The sequence below is a fragment of the Acinonyx jubatus genome, chromosome D4 (genome assembly GCF_027475565.1).
Source record: "Acinonyx jubatus isolate Ajub_Pintada_27869175 chromosome D4, VMU_Ajub_asm_v1.0, whole genome shotgun sequence".
NCBI lineage: Eukaryota > Metazoa > Chordata > Mammalia > Carnivora > Felidae > Acinonyx > Acinonyx jubatus.
The window spans coordinates 23,204,176-23,227,498 of NC_069391.1; the positions used below are offsets into that span (position 1 = coordinate 23,204,176).

At 43.1% G+C, this 23,323-nt stretch overlaps 1 protein-coding gene across 5 annotated transcripts in view; it reads left to right on the forward strand.

Moving 5' to 3' along the window:
* Positions 1-4,973: 4,973 nt before the first annotated feature.
* TXNDC8 (thioredoxin domain containing 8) overlaps positions 4,974-23,323 on the forward strand; it is a 34,289-nt gene continuing 15,939 nt past the window's right edge. For 2 of the 5 annotated variants that reach the window (XM_015068626.3, XM_015068627.3), the window contains exons 1-4: positions 11,936-12,076; positions 14,879-14,983; positions 20,181-20,240; positions 23,075-23,140. In XM_015068626.3, coding sequence (XP_014924112.1) covers positions 12,053-12,076; positions 14,879-14,983; positions 20,181-20,240; positions 23,075-23,140 — 255 coding nt within the window. In that variant the 5' untranslated portion in view covers positions 11,936-12,052. Of the gene's footprint in view, positions 5,732-11,935; positions 12,077-14,878; positions 14,984-20,180; positions 20,241-23,074; positions 23,141-23,323 lie in introns of those variants that run through there. The other 3 variants (XM_053204824.1, XM_053204825.1, XM_027034810.2) reach the window with 3 other exon arrangements.

Below are 23,323 nucleotides of genomic sequence, written 5' to 3' on the forward strand. Positions count from 1 at the left end.
ACAAAGGTTTTATTGGGGCCTGGGGGCAGTTGGTGAGGTAATGGCTATGGCCTCAGCCGATTGGCTGGGGAAGGGTCCTGGGGAAGGGTCGAGTCCTGTTAGGCAGGTGAGGGGGGGGTTACTCAAGGGGAGGAGGTGTGGTCAAGGTGAAGGACACAGAACAAGATGGAGTCGGCTGGCGTAGGCCCGCCCTTTCATTCCCCCCTTGTCATGTAGCTTAGGGACCCAATCATGGGACCGGCTGCATTTATGGTGACAAGGGGAACAGAGTTTGGAGGTTTACGCAAAGTTCTGGGAACCAAGTGTCCCTGGGGTGGCTCTGGGACGTCTGATTAAGTATTGTCCCCGAGCTGGTGTCTATGATCTGCCAGGTGATGTTTTGGGGGGCGTGGGGACTCCTGGCAGCATGAGCAATGACAAGCAGAGTTAACAGAGTTACCAATATTAGGTAGGTCAAATGCGCTGTAGCTTGAGCTTGAGCGGGTTGTGTTGGTCCCGACTGATGGCCCATCGCGTGACAACGTCCTTCCGGATCGAGGAGGGGTCCGCTGGCTGAGCGTGCGTGTGATGGACCCAGGTCGCGATGCCGTCTACCTTGAGAGCGGTGGGGGTTGTCAACACCACGATGTAGGGTCCCTTCCAGCGCGGCTCGAGAGTCTCTCGGTGGTGCCTCTTGACGTAGACCCAGTCTCCTGGCCTGTACTGATGAGGTGTCGGGATCAGGCCAGCCTCGTAGATGGCACGGAAGCGTGGCCAAATGTCCTCGTGCGCCCTCTGGAGCCCGCTGAGTAAGATGTCTTCTAGTAGCTTCTTGGCCACCGTCTGAGCCGTTTCATGCTTGGTTGGGTATGCCTCCACCCAGCCAGAGAAGGTGTCTGTAAATACCAGGTCCTCGTGTAGTGCCTCGTCGAAGATGGTGGGTGAATTTTTGAATCCCTGAGGTAGCCGTGTCCAGGTGAGTTGCCCACTGTAGCCCTCCTCCGGATCATGCCACTCAAAGGCGAACAAGGGTTGGCTCTGGGGTGCCAACGGCAGACTGAAGAAGGCGTCCTTTAAATCTAGTACAGTATACCAGACCCTGGAGGGTGCCAAGGAGCTCAAGAGAGTATATGGGTTGGGAACAGTTGGGTGTATGTCCACGACCCTCTTATTTACTTCCCGGAGGTCTTGTACCGGTCGGTAGTCATTTGTGTGAGGCTTTTTGACCGGCAGTAAGGGGGTGTTCCAGGCAGACTGGCAAGGAACTAGTACCCCTAGGCTTCGTAGTCTCCGGATGTGTGGCTGGATCCCCTTCCAGGCCTCCTTTTCTTGTGTCGTCTGCCAGCTGCCGGAGACGGCGGTCTCGTTCCTCGGGGAAGTCAGCAGTGGTAGCTAGTAGTATTCTGGCCAGGTCTCGAGTCTGCTTACTGCTGGCAGCCACCATAGCGCGAGCCTGCTTGTCCTCAGGAGGCTCCCGGTTATTATATACCTTTTCGGCTACCACCAGTAAGTCCTGCAGACTTTTTTTCTCCTAGTCTATCTATTTTCTGTAATTTTCTCCTAATGTCTATGGCCGATTGGTTTACAAAGGCCATGAGAACAGCTGCCTTGCTTTCTGGAGCCTCTGGATCCATGGGGGTGTAGGTACGGAATGCCTCCATGATCTGTTCTAAAAAGGCAGCTGGAGATTCATCTTTTCCCTGTTGTACATTTCCTACCTTGGCCAAATTGGTTGGCTTTCTAGCAGCCATTCGGAGACCCCCCCATTAGAGTCTGGCGGTAGACCCGGAGCCTCTCCTTACCTTCTGCCGCGTTGAAATCCCACTGGGGCCGAGTTAAGGGGAAGGAGGCATCTATCTGAGCCTGGTTGGTGGTGGGATTCCCGTCTGCGCCTGGAACTAGTTTTCGGGCCCCACTGAGGATTCTTTCTCTTTCTTCAGTCGTGAACAGGACCTGCAAAAGCTGCTGGCAATCATCCCACGTGGGCTGATGGGTAAAAAGAACAGAGTCTAATAAATCAATAAGCCCTGCCGGTTTCTCGGAAAACTTAGGATTCTGAGCTTTCCAATTGTAGAGGTCACTAGTGGCGAAAGGCCACTAGTGATGGGGCTGATTCCCCTCCGCGTCTGGGGGTCCGGTGGCTCGCAGGGGCAGAATAGTGGAGTCGGCGGCGGAGGCGGATTGCCCCCTCTGAGCCCTTTGTCTGGTAAAGGGCAGGCTTCCCCCTGGAGCGTTTCTGCCTCCCGCTCTCAGCGTCTGCCTCCCCCGGAGGGGGAGGATGGTGTTCTTCCGGCATCCTAGAGGGGTTATACGGGGGAGGAAAAATTAATTCTTCTTCAGTACCCCTCTGTAGGACAGGGTAGAGGGGTGCTGAAGGCTGGGTAAGACTTTTCCTCTTCTCTGTCTCCTGCAAAGCAAGAATGGGTTTTGGCTCCGGAGGGAGCAGGGTTAGGAAGGGCTTAAGCCAAGAGGGTGGGTCTTCTACAAGGTCCTGCCAAGTGATAATGTAAGGGAGCTGATGAAGATGGCCCACCTTAGGCTGAGAGATGATACTCCTGACTCGGTGGATGGTAGGGAGGTCGAAGGTCCCCTCTGGTGGCCATCCGACATTGAAAGTTGGCCACTCGCTAGAACAAAAAAACTGCAACCGACCCTTTCGGACTTCCACACTGAGGTTGTTAGCTCTTCCCCTCACATCCTTAAAGTGATCAATCATAATACTTAGAGGAGTAGTCTGAGTCTGTCCCATAACGTCCATCCAGCAAGTCCACAGAACAAAACAGAGAAACACAAAAACAGACAAACAGAGGGCCCCTAGAAAGTCTTCCAACTCCATGGAAGCAAAACTGCAAGCTAGCTTAGACCTTTGAGGGGATTCCACGTCCCTCCAAAGACGACGGCCTCACGCCGACCAGCGGGAGCGACCCGCCTCGTCTCAGACCTTTGAGGGGATTCCACGTCCCTCCAGAAGGGAGAATCGGAACGTCTTCCGAAACTCCCGGCCCGTGGTCCTCCAGTGCGTCCACTTAGACCGCGTCGGGCACTACCAGAATTCCAGAAATGAGCTCACACAGAAAAGACAGAACAAACAGACACTAACCATGGCCAGTCAGGCTCTCCGGGTCGGGGGTCCCTCGGGGTCTTGGGGATCCCGGGCCGAGCCCCCAAATGTTATGCCCAGAATTCGTGATCCCCAAAGACCACTAGGGAGCCGAGTTCGATGCAAAAGCAAAGAGCCTTTATTCGAGCTAGCTCGAGCTCAATCCCCTACCTGCACCGACGCAGCGGTGAGATACCAGGGAAAGAGAGCGAGTTGCAAAAGGACAAAGGTTTTATTGGGGCCTGGGGGCAGTTGGTGAGGTAATGGCTATGGCCTCAGCCGATTGGCTGGGGAAGGGTCCTGGGGAAGGGTCGAGTCCTGTTAGGCAGGTGAGGGGGGGGTTACTCAAGGGGAGGAGGTGTGGTCAAGGTGAAGGACACAGAACAAGATGGAGTCGGCTGGCGTAGGCCCGCCCTTTCACCTGTACCTGAAAAAAAACATTAATTACTAAAACACTTAAAATACAAAGATCCTCTTACAAATTAGAATCAAACAGACCTAGTAAAAACAAATTGGCAAATACTAAATAGTTTGTATAAAAAAATAATAATGTGTTCAACCACATTAGTAAGGAAATGCAAATTAAAAGTATAATAACAAGTTCATGGACGGCCGGTGTGTGCAAAGTGGTGTAAGCACACCAGACTAAAGTTTGACATGGCACATTAAAGTCACTAAAAATAGTTATATTTCTAAGAAATCACTCTAAGAGAAATAAGAGTGTCGGCAGTGATTTATTAGACACTCATCACAGGGTTGTTTTACGATTGTAAGGTTGTTAAAAAACTTAGTAAGGAAAAAGTTAATTAAAACATAATGCACCCAAATGAAAAAGTCATATGCAACAATTAAAAATCATGGACTGTATTAGATAATGGAAAATGCCCCTGGCACAACATTAAGCGTTAAGGAATAGAACAAATACAAAATCATATAATAGTGTCATGGGAATTCAGTGAAAATGAATTACACATATTGTGATATTGTGATATACAATAAAAAAATATTTGCTCTTCGACCCGGTTCCTGGCAGAGTTCCCCAAACCCTATAAATACCTGTGATAAGAGCAGAAAAGGTGCTTTTGTTGTGTGGATGAGGTGCCTTTTGGGAAAGCCCTGAGCTAACCTGAGGTTGGGGCTGGTTGCCAGGGAAACCAACCACGTGATAGGAGGGCTGGAATTTTCTGCACCACCTCCCTCCCAAACTTCAGGGATGGGTTTGGAGGTTGACTCTTCTGTGGCCAGTGATTTAATCAACTATAGCTAGGTAATGAGCCTCCATAGACACCAAAGAGGATAGCGTTCGGAGACCCAGGTTGGTGACCAAATGGAGATTTAGGGAGAATGGCTCATCGGGAGACTGCATGGGCGCTCCAAGCCCTTTCCGCATCCTTTGCCTTTGCATCCCGGCTGTCTGGCTGTTTCTGAGTTATCTCCTTCTATAATAAACTGGTGATCTAGTAAATAAAATGTTTCTCTGGTCTGTGAGCCGCTTTAGCAGATTAATCGAATGAGAGGAGAGGGTCTTGGAGCCTCTTATTTATAGCCAGCCATTCAGAAGCACAGGTGAGCTTGTGACTGGTGTCTGAAGGAGGGCTGGGGGCTGGGGTGGGGTGTCCTTTGGGACCCAACTCTTAACCCGTGGAATGCTCTCTTTGGGTACATGGTGTCAGAATTGAGTTGAATTGTAGGACACTCAGCTAGTGTCCCCAGAATTGCTTGTTGGTGTGGGGACCCCCCACCCAAACACACACATAATGCATATAAACGTGTGTGTGACATCGAAATACAAATAGTAGTGGTAATACAATCTTAGAGATAGTATCCCAGTTACTTTTCTACTTTCTAGTTTTCAGTATTTCCAAATGCTTTTAAAATAAAAGTAATCAGAAATATATAGCTAACTATAGATTTCTACGAGGAGCATCACGTCTGTTGGAGAGATTGTAAGCTTCCTGTGGAAATGGGGGTGACCAGGAAAGTAAATAAAGAGTCTGGAGTTGGGCCATATGAACAAAATGGAAGTGTTTACCACGGTTGCCACATCTCACAGCGGAGCACCACAGAAAGCCCACAAAAGCCAGAGGCATGCGTTTGCCCCATGTTGGCAGGATTAGCTCCAGCATAATTACTGCCCTAATACTAAGTAACTCACTTTTGTGAACACTTTGCCCTTGGCCCAGTTTTCAACACTTACAACTTCATTCGTTTCCCTGAAGGCACGCTGCAGGGGTTGAGTGGAGAGGGAGAGTGGTCCTTTTCCATCTGGGTCTTTCTTCTCCGTGTAATCCAAGATGTATACAATTCATGCTGTCCACCATTGTGACTCCTGCCCCATCACCCTGAGCCATTCATTGCCAAGTGCCTTTCAAATAATGGAGCTCCTTCCTGTTCTGTTCCTGAGACTAGCCCTTGGCCTAGGGCCCTAGCACGGTTTTGCTTCCTGGTAGTCAAGGGATCATGGAAGGTTTATAAATTCCCATTTTAGCACTGAAACTCCAAGCAAATATGGTTTTTTATTTTGAACAGATTTTTTTTTTTTGCCTAGTAAAGAACTCACATCTGAATGTTGCAGTTGCCCGCCTGACGTCTGGGAAGAGCTATTATTGCCATTTCCCGTCAATATCACAGGCTGATCTTCAGTCAATACAGGTAGGAATGGCCAGTTTAACCGGTTGTTGAATTGTTGGAATATATAATGCTATAATGGAATTGTTGAATTAATGGGATATATAATGGCAGATGAGTAGCCTCTGCCCCCAGCCCCACCCCTATGTCCCCCCTCATTGAGGCTGACCCATTCACTCCCCTAGGACATCCTGGATCCAAATCCAGCAACTGAAGGTGTTGGATACCTGGCAGTGTAGCCCTCATCCCCGCCACTGAGCAGATGCACAGCTGTTGTCCCTTCTGAATGATCAGCCTCCAGGTCACTCAGGGTGTTAAATATTTCGAATGAGATTTTTGCATCGTGATGGTGTTGAAGACGTGATAACACCAGACCAACCTAAATCATTCCCGTTGCTTAAAAAAACTTCTGGCCCAGTAGTTCTCAAACTTGAGCATGCGGCAGAATCACCTGGAAGGCTTGTTAAAACCTACCCATCTGGGCCCTACCCTCAGAGCTTCTGATTCAGTAGGTCCAGGGTGGGGTCTGAGAATTGGCATTCCTCAAGATTCTCAGGCAACGCTAATGCAAGTGCTCCCGGTCCTCACCGACAGCTCCCTGATGGAAAGCTCCCTCTAGAGCACCGCTTCTCAAAATCAGTGTGCACAAGAATCCCCCGGGGGGAATCTTATAACACAGACTCTTATTCAGTGGCTCTGGGTAGGAGTCTGAAGTTCTATATGTCTATCACGCTCGCAGGTGATCCAGGTGATGCCGGTGTCTACATGACCTTGAATAGCGAGGTCTTAGGGCACTAAAGTGAATTCACTCTTCTCCACAGAAGGAACGTCCTACTTGTACATCCTTGATCCTTTCTGCATACAATTACCTGTTCATCCTCCTTCGTGCATTTATTATTCTTTTTGTTGTTCCTGTAGCTTCTGGGCTCTTTCTTTCTTTCTTTCTTTCTTTCTTTCTTTCTTTCTTTCTTTCTCTTTTAAGTATGAAATTTATTGTCAAATCAGTTTCCATACAACACCCAGTGCTCATCCCAACAGGTGCCCTCCTCAGTGCCCATTACCCACCCTCCCCTCCCTCCCACCCCCCCATCCACCCTCAGTTTGTTCTCAGTTTTTAAGAGTCTCTTATGTGTTGGCTCCTTCCCTCTCTAACCTCTTTTTTTCCCTTTATTTGCCTTAACAAATTCCCAGGCGATGCTGATACTGTTAGCCTGTGGAGCATACTGAATGGTGAGAGTCTACTAGTGAATCTAGTTCTCCGCCCTTCCTGCAAAGCACTTTAGAGAAGCCGCTCCCGTCATTCCCTGAGGATCTAGAGCTTACTCCCTCTCACCACTCACCCAAAGCCTAAACCTCCACCAAGAGGTAGATTTCACCGGGATGTTTAGTAAGAGAGCACAAACTGACTTTTTTTCCTTAGGATAAGGCTAATAACGATCTGAGTTTTATATTAGATAGTTATCTACCTATTTCTGTAGTTCCTAACAATCTGATGTGACTCCATGCATTGTGAGAGGGATTACAAGTAATGCATATGAATGACTTATCTATTTTTTCTTCTTAAAAAAAATTGTTTTTCGGGGCGCCTGGGTGGCTCAGTCGGTTAAGCGTCCGACTTCAGCTCAGGTCACAATCTCGCGGTCCGTGAGTTCGAGCCCCGTATCGGGCTCTGGGCTGATGGCTCAGAGCCTGGAGCCTGCTTCTGATTCTGTGTCTCCCTCTCTCTCTGTCCCTCCCCCATTCATGCTCTGTCTCTCTCTGTCTCAAAAATAAATAAACGTTAAAAAAATTTTTTTTTAAATTGTTTTTCGCTTTGTCCTTTCTCCTTTTTTCCCCTCCTCAGCTATCGTTTCTTCTTTTCTCTACTTCTCTTCTGCCCGCTCTCTGTTGTTTCTGTCTTTCCCAATTTTTTTCAAGGTTTAAAATCCACAGCCCACTCTCCGGATTCCACTCTGGATAAACTAAAACACACAGACACACACATACATACACACACACACCTGACTTCTCAAACAGACTCCACCCAGACTACATTGAAGCTTCCTGATTCCAACAGTGAGGTCACAAATGAGTCTAGGAAAGTACCTGTGAGTGCATGTCAGGGAAACAAAGAAGGCAGTCAAGTGCAAAGGGATTGCTCTTTTCTAGAGAAGACTTGACCAGCAGCTTTTTTCCAGAACTTAAAATTTGCCCTGCTTAACCCAAACACTTTCTCTGCAAACAATAAAAGAAGATGGCCGCTTCTATGAACCTGGCCATTTTCTGAGTTTTAATAGTGTTTAATTCTGGTTAAGAATAAACAGACTTCTGTGAGCTGTCAGTTTATAGTTTCCCCGCCTTTGGGCTGGGCAGGCAGTTTAGCAAATTCTGTGGAAAAGTTTATATGTGCTGAAGGGCAGAATTAGTGGCCTCGCCTTCCTCAACTTTCAAGAAACCCAGGATGGGGCAGGAGTTTGTCAGTACAGAAGCCTGAGAGTTAATTCTGTACTATTTTCTTTACAAATGCAGTGGAGAAAAGTTTAAGAAGAGCTCATTCTGTGAGGAAAAGGAGGGTAGAAATTGTAGATGTCATCTTGGTGCCGAGAAAAAAGGAATTCACTTTCTGAGTTCAGTTCATCCATTGCTAAATGGCTTTCTAAGAGACCTGCATATTTTAGCTGACTCCGTGTTCCTCCTTATGTGACAGGTGACCCACACTTGGATTCTAAATTAATTCCAGCAAAGATAAGTTATCGAAACTTGTTGTACTCCCATCATCTCACCTGTAAAGTGGACACAGTCACCTTAACTAACTGGGTACTTAAAAGATAACTTAAATGAAAGTGATGCCCACACTTCAATGCAGTGGTTCTTAACTGAGGGCTTGGAGGATGTTCAATACGTGTCAACATTCATCTCTCCTTCTTGGATGAAAAAGGGAGAAAAGGAGATATGATCCTCAATATAGAGCCACGAAGAAAATTCCTGGCTGTGATGGTAGAAAAATCAAAATCACGAGTCTCAAACTCAAGTGAGTTTGAGATGCCAGGCAAGTAGTATAAGTAAAACACCCTAGAGGCAACGAAGAAGGAATGGAACAGACAGTGGACAAAGTATTGGAAATACTTCAAATGCCTATTGTAGGAAACGTCAAATAGCTGCACACTCACAACAGAAAGGCACCTTGCCACTCTACCTTGAGTTCTTGAAGCGGGAAAAGAAGGTGGGGATTGTAGTCAACAGGAAAGAGTATGCTGCCTCCAGAGGGACAGTCACCACTCTCCACCTGACAGTTATGCAATACAAGACTAAAGGCTCAGTGCTGCCACATCGCATGACTCTTGGCAAGATGAATAAGAGGCTCTGTTTATTCCTAAAACATTTCGTTAATAAATGTTGGCCAACACTACGGTATGGCCAACATAGCATGCCATTGAAGTCTTGTGGACATGTAGGCAACAACTATACTTTTGTTTTCCTTTTTTGAGTTCTGCCTGCTCAGAATGAAGCACACTGAATTGCTATTTGCTTTTTATTCTCTAAGAGGTTAGAACTCGGGGCGCCTGGGTGGCTCAGTCAGTTGAGCGGTTGAGCATCCGACTTCAGCTCAGGTCATGATCTCACAGCTTGTGAGTTCGAGGCCCGTGTCGGGCTCTGTGCTGACAGCTCAGAGCCTGGAACCTGCTTCGGATTCTGCGTCTCCCTCTCTCTCTGCCCCTAACCCACTCGCATTGTGTCTCCATCTCTCTCAAAAATAAATAAACATTAAAAAGAAAAGAAACCCCTTTCTGAAGTATCGCCTTGGGAATCCAGAATGGAATGCATGTTTTTGCTGCTTGGGCTAGAAATTATATACACTTGAGCAGACTTTTTAAATATCTGTTCATTTTCACCATATTCCTATGCAGTGGAACTTACCCCCTTTCACAGATGAGGAAATGAGCAATAATTTGCTCAAGGTCGCAGAATAGCAGCACTCATATTTGAAACCAAGTTATTTTATCCAAGTTTAGCATCTGTCCTATACCATGAAGTGGAAAAATAGCATTTCTCTGAGTCCAAAGCTCATGTTCCTTCCACATTCTCCCTGGGTATTTCAGAGCATTAACAAATATTTTGAGCCTGAACATACTACAAACTGGAAATGAAATTCCTTGATCGTAAAATTAGATTTTTCCCCTATTATTGCATTCCTTATGTGAGAAATTTTATTTTATTTAAATGTTTATTTATTTATATTTAGAGAGAGAGAGTGAGCGCGAGTGAGGGAGGGGCAGAGAGAGAGGAAAGAGAGAGAACCCCAAGCAGGCTCTGCACTGTCAGCACAGAGCCCTACACGGGGCTCCATCTCATGAACCGTGAGATCACGACCTGAACCAGAACTGAGTCAGATGCTTACCCGACTGCACCACCCGGGTGCCACTTACATGAGAAATTTTAAAACACCAATGACAATGTGAGTCATTCTTGTGGTTTGACCCAAGTGGAGAAATTTCTATCATATTGCATTTGAATATTTTCCAGGTAAGTGTCAGAAACCCCAATGAATCCAATTTAAACTAGAAAGGGATTTATTGTCTATGGAAATGTGAATTCCAGACTTAGCTTGAGCTTCCGGCCATGCTTAATCCAGTGGATCAATGTATCACCCAGGTTTCTTTTATGTCTCCTCACATCTTTGTGGAATCTAGGCCTTAAACAAAGATTGGGTTCCTGTGTGTTTTATAAGAGCTGTCAGTCAGCATCTTGTTTATATCTAAATGAGGAAAGAGAAAGTTTTAGTAACTGTATCACAAGTGCTAGAAATGCCATTCACTTGCTTTCTTGTTCTCTCTTCATTAACCCTTGACCTAAAGATAGGATTGTTGGCTGGATTAAGATAATTAGGGTCTACCCCTGGATTTAGGGTTAGATTAATCCCACACAAACTGCATAGCTGCTATAAAATGGAGGAGGGATAAATTTGCCCAAAGGAAAATCAGTGTATTTTTGGTGGAAAGTAAAGGAAATGCATACTGGGAGGTGACTGTCAGCTATCTGCTACGATGGCTATACAGGAAATATTCATAATTTGTACTTCATCAAAAAGGAAAAGGAAAGAGAGGCAACTCATTCCTGAGAGACATGACTGGATGTCTGGAAAAACCAGAAAGGAGCATTTTGCTGATTTTGTGTTATTATAGAAATCTGCAACTTCTTTCATTTTTGTTGCTATTCCTCTACAGAAGATTTGGGGAACATTGGTCATGGCCATTTTGGGGTTTTTCTCTGACGTTAAATTCTGAAAAATTAACAAGTCACCATGTGTGGGTTTAGCAAAATGCTGTTTTTATAAGGTCCACCAGCTAAGAATGGTTTTTACATTTTTAAAAGATTATAGGGGTACCTGTGTGGTTCAGTCAGTTAAGTGTCCAACACTTGATCTCAGCTCAAGTCTTGATCTGAGAGTCATGAGTTCAAGCCCCGTGTTGAGATCCACATTGGGCATGGAGCCTACTTAAAATAATAATAATAATAATAATAATAATAATAACAATAACACAGAGTATGCAACAAAGACCACATGCATGTGGTCCATAAGGCCCAAATTATCTGGTTCTTCACAGAAAAAAGTTTGCCAACCTGTGATCCAGTCCATAAAAGTGAAATTTCATTACCTCCTAAAATTAGAGCAAAATAACAAAGTTTAAGGAATCCATGACTCATAAAACCTAATATGTAGAAAACTTATAGGATGAAGCCTTTAGTATTTTTTTTCTACTGCAAGATAATCCCTTCAAAATCCTAAATGAAATAACCTTCATTTACTTAATATTAGCTTGCTTATTTCTCATTTGGTGGTTGCAAGGAATGGAGAAGGAAGAGAGGGGTCATGGAAATAGATTGTAGAAGATCAAAAGTAGACGCATTATTGAGTCTGCATACAACCAGTTGGCTGGTTCTTGGCTGACCATATGTTGACCTAAAAGTCAAATTAGCGGGGCGCCTGGATGGCACAGTTGGTTAAGCGTCTGACTTCAGCCAGGTCACGATCTCGCGGTCCGGGAGTTCGAGCCCCGTGTCAGGCTCTGGGCTGATGGCTCAGAGCCTGGAGCCTGTTTCCGATTCTGTGTCTCCCTCTCTCTCTGCCCCTCCCCCGTTCATGCTCTGTCTCTCTCTGTCCCAAAAATAAATAAACATTGGGAAAAAAAAAAGTCAAATTAGCTTCAAGTCTGCCAAAGTTCTAGGTTCTGAGACAGTCACGTTTAATGATGTCATAGAGAAGTTACCCTTCTATTCCAGCTAGGATCCTTTAATTAATAAGAGACTGCTGCGGTGAGCCTGCTGAACCAAAAGGAAGGTTTCGTAAGCAATTCCCAGTAAATCATGGTTCAGATTATTAAAGACATGGCAAGTATTTATTTTGGCTTCATTGATATTTCAAAAGAAACCACCTTGAGAACAGACTTGATAAACTTTAAGAATGATTTCCCCTAATCGTATTCTTTCACTGCTCCGTAGCAAGGGGAGATTTTTTTATGTCTCTCCTTTCTGTGCTCGAGGGATGGCACTATCTGGAGTGTAGCCAAGGGATAAATTGATCAGAAGGGTTTTGTTCCTCTCTGATTCTCACTTCCTGCTCTGACTCTAGCTGGATCCAGACCAACTCCTAACACATCCCATCCTGTACCTGATCCCACTGATTCCACCTTTGTTGTACCTGGAACATTCTATGAAAGTAAAAGTCCACATATTTCTCTTATTCTAAGACAGAGCAGAAACCTCAGACATGCCTAGGGATTAGGATAGGAAAATGACAGCCAATAGTATCAGCAATCCTTTAGGTGGTGTTTTATAAGATCACTTTCTATCCATTGTCCAATGTTACTGCCACAAGAACCTAAATGCACATATAGGCCAGGGAGAGTTGTTTATTTACAAAGAAGAAAATTGCCTTTAAGAGTGGTGATGGTCCTACTCCGTTTAGGAGTGAAGTGGGCATTAGAACCCAGACATTCTGATGTCAGGCCCTGTTACACGAGGACCTGAACCTGGAGGGAAGAGGGAAGGCATAGGGCCTGGGCTTGCCATCCGTCAACACCCTCAGACTTAGACTTTTGACATTTTCCCCAAATGCAGCTATATATAAGGTTACGAAAATGAGGCTGGCCAGATTGAAAGAAGGCATCGCTGTGTAGTTTGCTATGAGAAAATGTTGTAAAATAGCACACATTGGCCGATGCCTTTGGTACTTCTTTTTTTGATTTTCTGGGAATCTCACAGAATAACCCAGGGTCTCACTAGCCCCCTGAGAAGCCCTCTCCCATCTCCTCCTTGGAGACCTCTCCTGAGGGCCTGTTGTCTCCTTCATGTCTGTATTTAAATGTCACCTTCTATTCCAGGCAGACCATGGCCAACCAAACTACAACTCTAATCCAGCTCATTTCCTTCTTTCCTGCTTTATCTTTCTCCTCTTTTATCAGCAACGATCACTAACACACTACATATTTTACTTCTTGATTTTACCATCGGCTTCCCCCTCTAAACGTAAGCTCCACGAAGACAGGGAAAAGTTTGTCTGGTTTTTTGTCCACAGCTGTATACTAGCAGTGTGTCCATTACTTGGCACAGCATGGGTCTCGATAGGTACATGTCAAGTCGATATGTACCCTATGGGGGTATTCCTTTCAGAGAACTTAGCCAAGTCAAATTCATAGATCTGGCAAGGCCCAGTTTACATCCTAGCAACTACTCAGACGTGAGGGTGTTGAGGGCTTGTGAGGATGGCATCTACTGCATGATTTCAGAAGCAAGTGAGAAATTGCGGCTTGGCATGGCTCTCTGAGGAGTTAAGTACCCCCTCCCCTAGAGGAATATGGGTAAAGGAAGAAAGTGTATCTTCCTTAAGTCATCTGTTTCACCTGCTTGAAACTAAATCAAATGGCAACATAATTGTTAAGATTCTCTTACTGCAGAGCGGTGTGCCATCTGTATGCAATTAACCCCATCCCTAATTCCAGTGATAGGCACTGCTTGACTTGATCTAATTAGTGATCCCATCTTAATGATTGGTCGAGGGGATGAGCACATGATGGAATTAGGGCCAGTGAGAGGGCAAGGGAGCCCCACAACAAGAAAGAACTCAGGAGATGATTTTGTGTAGGTTTGTGTAGTGGTGAGGGAAATGGACTCTGGAGTTAGGCTGCCTAGGTTAGCAATCCCAACTACACCATTTGCCAACTGGTTGACTGAGAGAAAGTAATAAACTTTCATTTTTTCATCTGTAAAATGGAGATAATACCCACTCAATAGGGTGGTTGTAAAGATTAAGGGAGAGAACACCAGGCACAGAGTAAATTAGTTACTATCATCGTAATTCCAATGAGAAAAGGAAAAATAAATCTTGAGCAGAACACTATATATTAGCAAATCATTCATCAACTAAACACCCCATGAGCACATACTGTAATGTGCCCAGTCAGAGGCCATGGAGGTTCACGAGTGAATCAGGATTGAATTCTGTAGGGATTTGTTGGGGGAGAGAAGCCATGCATGAAATAACGTGTGGACAGTCAGTGTTCATAAAGCAAGGAAGTTCAGATAAAATGATCTGAGGTTCCAGGAAAGGAAACATTTACTTAGGTGATCTGGACAGCTGATGGGAAATTCGCTTAAGACATTCAACAAGAAGCATCTCAAATCCTTAAATATATGGTTTTTGACTACAGCTTTGGTAATGAATTCCCTTCAAAACAAAAGCAAAACAAGAAATGATTCAAGCTGTTAGATTACCTCCTCTCCTTTTAAATTTTACCACTAATGTATGTTTAGGCCCTTATTTAAAAAAATCAAATCTAGATGTCCAGCTTGAACAACCATCCACCACTACCCTCCACGCTTTATCTCTCATTGGCCAATATCACTTTCTCCCCAGAGGTAACCAACCATTACCAACCACCATTTGGTAAATACACTCCTAATCACTTTTTGCAGATTTACTCCCACCTATGTATACTTGCAAAGATCAATATATGTGACCTCAGGGACATTTAGGAAAGGTGTGTCCCCTTGAGAACGATAGGGTGGGGTACCTCGCTAAGGTTTTCAGGAACTGAAGTTCTTCATTTCAATAAATGAGGAACATTTATTCTCTGCAAGGCTTTTTGAGATTTAGTGATTATGCATATTTTTTCTTTTATGTTCTGGTCTCAGGATGAATTTAGCAGATTTTTGAAAGCTGCTGGGTGCAAACTTGTGGTGGTTGAATTTTCAGCAAAATGGTGTGGTCCTTGCAAAAGGATTTATCCTCTTGTTCATGTAAGTATCATCTATATATATTTCACAATTTTAGAAGGAATTTTAAATCCCCTAATAATTTTTTCAGTAAATCTTAAAAGTTTATATTTATGAGCCATATGGAATCACTTTTCAAAGCATCCTGATTATCCTGAAGCTAATATACCAATCTCTATTTAGATCATAGTACACACACCAGAAGATTAATACTACTTGTCTATGGATAATTCTGCAAGGAAAATCTAGATGTACAAAAGAGTACAGTTGTACAAATGAATGGATTATTCGTAATAATGGCATTTTACCAAAGTTCCAGAGTTCATAACTTCCAAATATTGGAATAGATTATAGAAAAACATGATACTTATTTTTAACTATAATACGAAAGGATAAACTCCCCCCATCCTTCAACCCTATTATCAAAACTTATGTCTTATATGTTCCTTTCATGTCTGATCTACTTTATAAAATGTCTTGTAAAATATTCTTAGTTGTAATCATATATTTATATACAGGTCTATTTTCCATGTACACATTCATTCATGTTTTTTGTAGGGTCTGTAAATTAACATTTTAATGTCTATACAATGTTTCATCTAGTTAATTTCCTTGTTGCCCCATTTAAAAGTTTTAACTTTTATTTACTTTTGGTATCACATGCCACAGAAAGAACTTGGCATTTTCATTTCTCCTCATCATGCAGAAGTTTCACTTATGGTCAGTTTTGTGAAAACTATTTCTTCAAATTTAAAGAAGTTTTGATTTCTCTACACAACCAAAAACACTCTGGTTTATTTTCAGCAAAGTTTCTACTATTTCAACTTGAACTCTTAAATCCACCTGAATTCATTCTAATCACAGTCTTTTGACATTTAATTAAAAATAAACCTATATTCAGGGGCACCTGGGTGGCTCAGTCAGTTAAGCATCGACTCTTGGTTTTGGCTCAACGCATGATCTCATGGTTCATGAGTTCAAGCCCCACATTGGGCTCTGCACTGACGTGCAGAGTCTGCTTGACATTTTCTCTCTCTGCCCCTTCCCTACTCACTCTCTCTGTCTCTCTCTCTCAAAAATAAATAAATGAATAAATAAACTTTAAAAAATAAAATAAAATAAAATAAACCTATATTCAAATAGGGAAATTGATTACATGATACCTCAACATCCATTTTCTACCTAAAATTCTTGGAATATCCAGAAGAAGCATTTTATCATTTCACAGTCCCCTTTATCCTGATACTCAAAACTTAAAGAAAGTCTTCAATGTTCAGCTTCCAGAGTATAAATATACTCACATGCCACAAAGTCAAAGCTGATCAAATTCCGACAGCCAACATGGGGCATTTTCGGAAAGTGCAATGAAATCTAAGGCTTTGTAACTTCCCTCTCATACCTTTGCCATAAGGGCATTAACAGCTGTGCCACTGTTCTGTCCAGGCTCCTGCAGCTCTTCCTACACTCATTCCTGCCTTCATAGTTATAGCTATCCCTTTGGAGATAAACCTCCCCAAATGATGTGCCATCTGTTTCCTGTTGGAATCCAGACTAATGCAAATATAGTTTTAAAATAAATTTTGGCATGTCCATACTGAAATACTATCCAGATGTTAAAAAGAATCAAGTAGACCCATATGGAATGGTGGCATCATCTCCAAGACAACATAGCATTAAGTAAAAAGAGTGCAGTGTAGAAAAATTTATATAGTATGGTCTCATGTATGTAAAATAGACACATATATGTATGTGTATATATATAAACCCACATATATGTAGAGAAAAGGGGAACAGAAGGATGCATATCAAAGAAGGTTTTTTTTTTCAGTGAAAGGGTGTTAAATTTGGATGGCTTTATTTTTCTTGTGATGTTTGAACTTTTGCATGATAATGTAGTCATTTACCATGTGTGTAATTTTTTCAAACTGGTGCGTATAGGCATGGAGAAAAGACTTCCCTTCTTCTAGGTCACTTTATTAGTCAAAGATCAAAGCAGGCAACAGAAACCAAATTAAACAGAAAAGAATTTTTTTTGATGTTTATTTATTTTTGAGAGAGAGAGCGTGAGGGCGGCGGTGAGAGGGCAGAGAGAGAATCCCAAGCAGGCTCTGTGCTGTCAGCACAGAGCCCAACATGGGGATCAAACCCGTGAACCATGAGATCATGACCTGAGCCAAGATCAAGAGTCAGACACTTAACCGACTGAGCCACCCAGGAGTCCCTAAACAGAAAAGAATGTTAATACAAGGAATAAATTGCTTATAAAATTATTGAAAGATTAGATGAATAGGAATGACTCAGAACACCATAGACCCACTTTTGGGGATCCTAAGTTCGCCACAATCAGAAGTGAGTATAGATGGGAGGCCACCGCTGGAGGAAAAAACAAACTGGCAACAGAGCAGCAGTTGGGAATCAGAACCAGGATCAGGAGGCTACTGTGGCCACAGGTACCTCTGGACGTCCAGAAAGCTGATGTCCGGGCACCAGATCCTGAGTTTGGCTTCTGCTGCTGCTTCCAGCACAACCACTCTCAATACCCACAGTCTTGCTTTCCAAAGACAAGAAGACAAAGAAAACAAGAAGAAAGTAGCTGCTTTCTCACTTCTGACTTCCAAGTCTCTCCTACATTTATCTTGTTGATAAGACCAATTTGCATCCAGAACTCCAGCTTCAAGGGAGTCCGAGGAATCTCTACCTCTTTTCCTTTCCAGGCTCTGCGGGAAGGTGGAATGGAAGTTAGCCAGCTAAACTTCTGTAAAGGAAAGACAGTCAATCTTTTCAGGTTTTCAGGCCATATGGTCTCTGTAATAACCACTCAGCTTTGCTGTTGTAGTGCAGAAGCATCCAATGGCAATGCACAAATGAACAGGCAAACTGTATTCCAATGAAATTTACTTTACAAGGCCATGTGGAGACCTGGATTTCTTCTACATGGTGCAGTTTGCCGACCCTGGGCTAAGAGGATCACCAGACCTAGAACCCTGATAAGAGCATTTCTGGGAAAGGAGAGATTATAAATTTCTTTAGAAATTACATGATGTGATCATGAGAAGGCAAGTGGTCTGTGAGGCTAACTTACAGTGTATGTAGCAGAAGCGGAGACAAAGGAGCTTTGAAAAGAAGGTTGAGGCCAAATCAAGAAAGATCTTGTGTTATAACTTAATGAGTTGTTGTAGATAGTCAAAACAGAAGTTCTGAAAAGGGTTTTGCCATGGTCAAATAGCGATTTTAGAGAATATTTTTAGCAGTGCTGTATAAGAATGGTTTAGAAAGACCGAAGGCGGGTAACCCAAAGTGATGACAATCTCAATGACAGGCAGTGGTTTTGGAGAAAGAAGAAAAGATCCAATTTAGGAGATACTTTAGAGTTGAAACCAACAGAACAGGTGACCAAATGGTAGAAGACTACATACGAGGAAGAACAGAGCAGAAGGAAGAGTTGTTGAGGGCAGAGAAGAGGTCCTAGGTGGATGGAGTGAGATAATAAGGAAAGACAATGTCCATAGGGGAACCCCGACCTAGCAAAGACCCATATCTATGCCATGACTTCTGGGTGCTACTTGATGCAAAATGCCAGCTGCCATATTCCCTATTTCCTGATAGACTTGCAAGGCTCTGAAACCTTCATAAGTAGAATTAGATGTCCACATAGTTCAAACCTATTCCCATGACCCCTGTTGGGGAGCATCCATATATCTTCAAACTCGAAAAGTGCAAGACAATTGCCCTAGAGTTTGTGGGTGACACCATTTTCCTGCCAGGCATTGAGCCACTGCTGACCAAAATCAGCTTTTTTATCTAAAAAAATACTCGGAAATCCCCAAGGCTTTTGTGTCTGTTATCTAAGAGTTTTTCTCCGTTTTCACAATCTTGATGGGCCACTGAAGAAAGAGCTCCCACTTCAGTCACAATCCATGAACAAACAACTGGAGAGAATCTGCCTGCAGTAGACCTCAGCACATATCCACCTAATCCATGTCATGCTGCCTCCTGCTTCTCAGTGGGAGCAGCTCCCAGTGACAGCTGCATTTCTTCCTGTCTCCACTGTCTCTGGACACCCCATACGATCAGAGAGAGGTCCCGTCAGAGAGAGGTCCCATTAGAAATAGGTCACTGGAAATGCTTGAGATACGATGTTAAAGCAAACAAACCAAGATGCTATTAAGTGCCCTTAAAGTATGAACACGGTTGTCTGAAAGAAAAAAAAAAACCCAAGAGCTGATATTTACAGGCTGATGCTGCTGCATCTACTACCCGCAGACCCATTACCAACACCTTTGTCACCACTGCTGCCAGAGATGCTTTCAGAACAAAACAGAAGCAGAAGAGAGTTGTTTCTTCCCTCTTCACACCTTCTGTTTTCCTCCAGATGCATCCCATTGGCAAAACCTACATAGAAGACAGCTGGCAAAGGATCCTGGGAAGTACAGTTTCAGTACATAGTAGAGCATGGAAGATGTCAATAAAAGCACAAAGCAATTAGGCCAAGGGTCGACACACATATTTTTGTATCATCTCAGTCATAAGAGCCTCCCAAAAAGCCTGGCAAGAGGTGAAGGTCAAAGCAGAGTTTGGGTATCTGGTTCAGGGATCTGTAATTTTTTTTTTTTGTAATTTTTAATTTCTTTTTTTGAGAGAGAGAAAGAGCATGAGTAGGGGAGGGGCAGAGAGAGAGAGAGAGAATTCCAAGCAGGCTCTGCACTGTCACCATAGAGCCTGATGTGGGGCTCCAATCCACCAACTGGGAGATCATGCCCTGAGCTGAAATCAAGAGTCAGATGCTTAACTGACTGAGCCACCAAGGCGCCCCTCAGGGACCTGTATTTTGAAGACCACTGAAAGCAGCCTTCCACCTCTTGCCACCCCAGGAAAAAGCTACTATCCGTCCCTTCACCCTGCAGGGTAAATCTGGACACACCACATACATGTCATCATTTCTTCACTTTGTGCCCTTTCCTAGCTTTGAAACTCTGATCTTCAGTTTGGTTCTTCAGACTCTGGTTCTGCCGCTGATCTTTGCTTGACCTGTATCATCCCATATTTGACTTTGGTGCTTCCAGTTCTAGCCTGTAGTGAAATGCCAGAGTGATGCTTAGCTCTCATGAACAACCTTTTTGCTCATTGTTTGTTTTTTGCCAAAAGACAACTGTGTAATTCTAGTATGTAATTTAGTATTAACGCTAAGTTAATAGGGAATTTTTATTCTTTTAATTTGAAGGCAATGTCTCTGCAATACCAAAATGTAATGTTTGCTAATGTGGATGTGGATGATTCTAAGGTAAGAATCTTAAGTCCTTCTGTGGGGATACATAAAATCCAAATGCTGCATCGTTGACAGCACCTCAGTGATTATATAATCAATTTTAAGTTGAGGACAATTTCATGATGTTTTCGTGATAAATGGTAGTAAACTTCCTCGTAATGTTCTTGCGTTTTGTATCAATTTTAAAAACAAAATCCAGCAAGTATGTGACTCTCCCGCTGCCCCCTCCCCTCCCTTACTATGGCAGACTCCACTCCTCAATCCCAACATTTTTCTCCATTTACCCTGCTCAGCAGAATTGGCTCTACACAGACAATACCAGTTGGGTGGTGTTGGGCTCAAGGTGAAAAGTGTTTTTCACCCTTGTAGTAGATTATTAATCAATGTCTGAAACCCAGCTCAATGCATTTATATCTTGCTTTCCTCTTGCTATGGTTATGGTTTTTGTGGGTTTTTTAAAACATCACAAGGAATTCCAAGAAATCCTTCCCTCCTGTCCGTCCCTAGAGCCTCCTTTCCTCTCCTTCCCCCAAAATAATCAACCTCATGCCCTTAGTCAAAATGTGCTTCATTAATGGGGTGTCTGGGTGGCTCAGTCGGTGAAGCATCCAGCTCTTAATGTTGGCTCAGGTCATGATCTCACAGACGTGGGATTAAACCCCAGGTTGGGCTCCATGCCAAGCATGGGGCCTGCTTGGGATTCTCTCTCCCTCTCTGTCGGCCCCTCCCCCACTCATTCTCATTCTCATTTAAAAAATATATTTTTTAAAATGTGCCTCATTAATATATACAAGGTACCCCAAAAATTATTCTTCCTAACATTTGCTCATTTACAACTAGGAAAAAACAGTAACAAGTGATCTTTGCACATATTGGATTGAATTTGAGCTTTAGAATAACAAAAAATCTGTTATTTACCCACTCTTTTCTTTAATAGTTTTGTGACCTCTTATCAGTTAACTCTATAAACTTCAGGTTTTTTTCACTGTAAAACAGGGCAAATAATACTTCACAGAATATAAAATGAGATAAAATACATAAAATATATGACATAGCATCCAGAACATACTAGAAGTTCCATTTTGCCCATTTCTTTCAAGCTTTATCAAAGTGCGACAGTGTTTAAGTGCCCTTTAAACCAAATCATATACTATGCATTCAGAACACATCTAGGATCATTATCTCTTTGTCCTTTTTTTATATTAACAGAGTTGTGCAACCATGACTACAATTAATTTTAGAACATTTTCACCACTTCAAAAAAAAAAAGCAAACACTTTTGGAGTTCTCCTGGTTACCTCCAGTTCCTTCTGTCCCAACTCTGGGCAACCGTAATTCTACGTTCTGTCTATAGAGTTGCTTATTCTGAGCATTTCATGCAAATTGAATCATCAAATAGGTGGTCATTTGTGACTAACTTCTTTCATTTAGCATAAGTTTCCAAGGTTCCTCCATGTATCAATACTTCATTCCTTCTCATTGCTGAATAATATTCCATTGTATGGATATACCACCTTTTATTTATTTAGCCATTCAACTGTTGATGGACATTTGGGTTGTTTCCACCTTTTGACTTTTAGGAGTAATACTGGTATAAGCATTTATGTATGTATTTTCATTTCTCTTGGTATGTATCTAGGGGTGAAATTGTTGAGTTTCCTAAAGCAGTTGCACCATACATTTCCACCAGCAATGTGTCATGAGGCCTCTGATTTCCCCACATCCTCACAAACACATGTTATTGTCTGCCTTTTTGATGATAACTCTTTCCCTTTTAAGGAGAAACAAAATACACAATTTTTTTAACAGTAATTTATTTATTATCATTGCTGTGATCATGAAAATTATAATTTAGTGTGTGTGTGTGTGTGTGTCTGTGTGTGTGTGTGTGTGTGTGTGTGTGTGTGTGTGTGTGTGTGTTACAGGCAGCAGGGGAGAGATTCACCCCATAAAATGATAGGTATATTAGAGAGAAAAGTCCAATTCTGTTGATCCTGTGGGTGGCTAATTTTCTTTGGACTCTAAACAAGATAAAAACGGGTATTTAAGAGCAGATTGTAATGGATTAAAATAATTGGAATTCTGATATATTTGCTTTTTTTTGGTTCATCTTTCACAAAGATGGGCAGTGAAGTGGGGAGTAGGGCTTACAAGAAAGAGACCTGTAAACCTTACTTAAAATGTAAGACCAGTATATCACCCCATGTCTCAAGTGTGCATTATAAGGATACCTTTACTCTTCCTTATTTTTGCAATATGCTGTCTCCATACTGGGTTCCACTGAGGTTCCTCTGTAATCTTTCACAATTTCTTTTATTTTTTTTTAATTTTTTTTAATGTTTACTTATTTTTGAGAGAGAGAATGAGAGACAGAGCACGAGGGGGGAAGGGGCAGAAGGAGAGGGGAAACACATAAACCAAAGCAGGCTCCAGGCTCTGAGCTGTCAGCACAGAGCCGGACGTGGGACTTGAACCCACAAACCCTGAGATCATGACTTGAGCCAAAGTCGGACACAACTGACTGAGCCACCCAGGCGCCCCTCACAATTTCTTTTAAATAGAGCTCCTTTCATCCTTCAGCATCTGTTCTATTTTGGCATCCATTTCCCAGCCCTCTCCTAGGGCTCTGGGATGAGAAGCCTCAGGAATGTGAGGAGCAGCCATTTTCTATTGTAACATTCCTGGAGGCTTTGAAGACATGTTAGAAAAAGGCTTGGCAGGAGAATCAATAAAGTGTTAACTGTCCCTGGGTTTTCAGACATGCCTCCTGAGAAGTCACCAAGTTCTGGGCTCTGTATAGAGAGAGGATACCAAAATTGTGACCTCATGCCATTTCTTTCCTTTCCCAGGAGTTGGCCCAAACTTATCACATCAGATCAGTACCCACATTTCAGATGTTCAAGCAAACCCAGAAGGTATGTTTCCATGGTAACTGGCAGAGTTGAATTATAGAATCATCAGAATCTTTTTAAAAGGCCTGGGATATCCTGGGTGGATGAAACAACTGCATTTATTTTTAATATTTAGCAACGTGATGCTTCGTTTCTGAACTTTTCATATTGGCAAGGCGTACAAAAAAACGCATGAATGATAAAAAA